General features: G+C 40.5%; 1 protein-coding gene across 1 annotated transcript; it reads left to right on the forward strand.

Moving 5' to 3' along the window:
* The first annotated feature begins 789 nt into the window (after positions 1-789).
* On the forward strand, positions 790-2,644 carry LOC113680290 (uncharacterized). The gene is made up of 2 exons (XM_089184473.1): positions 790-1,198; positions 1,488-2,644. The coding sequence occupies exons 1-2, from the start codon at positions 949-951 to the stop codon at positions 2,207-2,209; spliced, it is 972 nt and encodes a 323-aa protein (XP_089040599.1). The 5' UTR covers positions 790-948; the 3' UTR covers positions 2,210-2,644.
* The last annotated feature ends 208 nt before the right edge of the window (positions 2,645-2,852 follow it).

Genomic DNA, 2,852 nt, shown 5'->3' on the forward strand with positions numbered 1-2,852 from the left:
TGAAATGATCTTGTAATCATCTAGTTAAGATTCGCTAAAAGAAGCAGTAAGCTAATGTAAAGAACACGAATGTGCAAATCATCGAAGTCATGTTTCATAAATAAGTGGTTACCATGTCAAAGGAAACTTCTAACATAATCATAGGCTGTTTGAAAATATTTTCTTCTCGAGAAACGTTAAAGGAAAAACCTTACACATTTTACTCGCCTCCTGATATCGAAGAGACTTAAGCGTACTCCCCTCGTAGGCAGATACACGTTTTGCTTTGGCATTTCTCTTCGAATTCGCTACTTTTAATGTAACTCGTCTGTCGAGTAGTAAACACTGAATTCGTAGGCTAGCTAGCGATGCAAATTTGCTGAAACTAAAAGGAATGTTTGTAATTAAAAGATACCGAAATGCTAAGGCTCACACTTATTCTTGTTGACTGAAAATACGCCAAAGTTCTTAAAACGTTCGATTGAAGTTATACAGATTTCATGGAAGGAATTTGTTTCCCCAAAATATCCAACAAGCTGGGATTGTTTCAGTTTATAGTTCCTGAAGAAACTGGTGAGTCATCACGACTCTTAACATTCTTTCTGATGTAGAGAACATTCGAACAAAACAATTCCTGATTCACTTCACGTTCGGTAGAATCTTTAGTACATATCCAACAATAGAAGACTGCTCTAATAAGGAAAAAAACTGCAATGGCTTAGAAAGAATCTCCTCTAGTGGCTAAATTTGTTCCCACATACTTATTAAGACATCAAGGCATTCCCGTGTGAGCCAACCTTTTAGGTTCAGCCTGTGAAGCAATTTCTCGGAATTCTAAGCAGGAAGGTTCACTGCTCATGCGCAGACCTTACATGATATGAGATAAGCCACGGACTTCGCTCGCCGACTGACGCCATTACTTCAAACATTTTAAAGTTAGCATCGCGCTCCCCTTGAAAAAGACGGACCATGAGTGAAGATCATTTACGACAGATTGAAAATCGTGGTCGAACTGCCACGGCCTTTTTTGGTTTGGTTGATGAGACTTCACAAGCTGAACGAGAGAGAATAAACGAAATCATCATTAATCAGCACGGTGGTGAAATCGACTCTCTAAAAGAAAAAATCGAAGAGAAGAATGAAGAGATATTGCGTCTTCACAAAGCCATAAAAGTACTCGAGGACAAGAACAAGAAATTGGACATCGCTTTGAAAACCCGCAATAATAATAATAATAATAACTTTATTTAAGTGTCAGCGTATTTAGCACTGCTGTGCTAATTGGGGACACTGTAAATGAGGAAACAAATATCGTAAATGAACAGAAACTCGTTAAAAACCCCAACTGGTAGGAGGCAGACCAGTTGGCTATTTACAAAGCGTGCAGGAGTTGAATTCGGGGCCACCGAAGACAAATCAACATAGTGGCAGGGAGGAGGACTTGAGCCCGGGACCTCCGGCTTACAAGTGCAGCGCCCTAACCACTAGGCCACGCTCGCCTCCTATAGAAGAAGAAGTTGCGAAACTCAAGACAAGGATTACCAAGCTGGAAGCTGAGAAAAAAGGCTTGGAAGATAAGTTGAGGAACGTCGAAGGAAAGCTCGATCGCATGGAAAAGGAAGTTGAAGAATTGGATAAGGCAAAGCAGGTTCAAGAGGAAGAAAATGTTAATCTAAAAGAGTGTTTGGCGATTATGTCTGGAGAAGTGGAAAGTGTAAAGCAAGAGCTGGTGTCGACCACAAACGAAAACCAAAATTTGAAGAAAGAGGTGAGAGACCTTGGTCAAAAGCTAGTCACTTTCTTGCCAGCCGGTTTCAAAGAGGGATTGCCGATGCTGACTCCTCCGCCACCACCTGATCTCCAAGCTTCTTTATGTCTGGGGGAGTTGAGCCGCCAACTGCAAGCTAAGATGTACAAGTACGTCTTCCCACAGTTGTACACCCCCATCGTTGGTTACAAGGTGAAGACCATTCGTCGCGACCTGAAGAGGCTTCCGACTGAAGAAGCAAACCAGAGGTGGAGTGAGTTGCAAAAGAAGCTGAATTGGAACGAAACGTACGAGGAAGCAATAAAACTCCTGCAGGAAAACAGGAATGCTGATGCACATCCCAAGATAACGGGAAAGTTACTTCGTGAAGCGGTGGAAGTCTTGGGTGAAAAAGGTAACCTAAAAGGTTGGCTCACACGGGAATGCTTTGATGTCTTAATAAGTATGTGGGAACAAATTTAGCCACTAGAGGAGATTCTTTCTAAGCCATTGCAGTTTTTTTCCTTATTAGAGCAGTCTTCTATTGTTGGATATGTACTAAAGATTCTACCGAACGTGAAGTGAATCAGGAATTGTTTTGTTCGAATGTTCTCTACATCAGAAAGAATGTTAAGAGTCGTGATGACTCACCAGTTTCTTCAGGAACTATAAACTGAAACAATCCCAGCTTGTTGGATATTTTGGGGAAACAAATTCCTTCCATGAAATCTGTATAACTTCAATCGAACGTTTTAAGAACTTTGGCGTATTTTCAGTCAACAAGAATAAGTGTGAGCCTTAGCATTTCGGTATCTTTTAATTACAAACATTCCTTTTAGTTTCAGCAAATTTGCATCGCTAGCTAGCCTACGAATTCAGTGTTTACTACTCGACAGACGAGTTACATTAAAAGTAGCGGGATTATTTTTAAATTCGTTGGGTTTTTTCCTCAACTGTTTGGTTCAATATTTAGCATTAACGCCGAAAAAATCCGTCATGGGATTTTTCGAGTCTAAAATATTAGTTGGTAGCATGAAACGAAAATGAAACATGTTTGCATCAGTCGATCTCCCAGAGAGTATTTTCACAATGCAGTTCCTTGTAAGTGAGATGGCGTAGTATGGAA

This window comes from Pocillopora damicornis, chromosome 10 (assembly GCF_964200805.1).
Source record: "Pocillopora damicornis chromosome 10, jaPocDami1.2, whole genome shotgun sequence".
NCBI classification, from domain to species: Eukaryota; Metazoa; Cnidaria; class Anthozoa; order Scleractinia; family Pocilloporidae; genus Pocillopora; species Pocillopora damicornis.

Bases quoted from the DNA above. Each gene is read 5' to 3' on its own strand.
- LOC113680290 (XM_089184473.1), top strand. From the start codon at position 949: ATGAGTGAAGATCATTTACGACAGATTGAAAATCGTGGTCGAACTGCC. The intron at 1,199-1,487 runs GCAATAATAATA...CGCCTCCTATAG, and splicing joins GGACATCGCTTTGAAAACCC to AAGAAGAAGTTGCGAAACTC.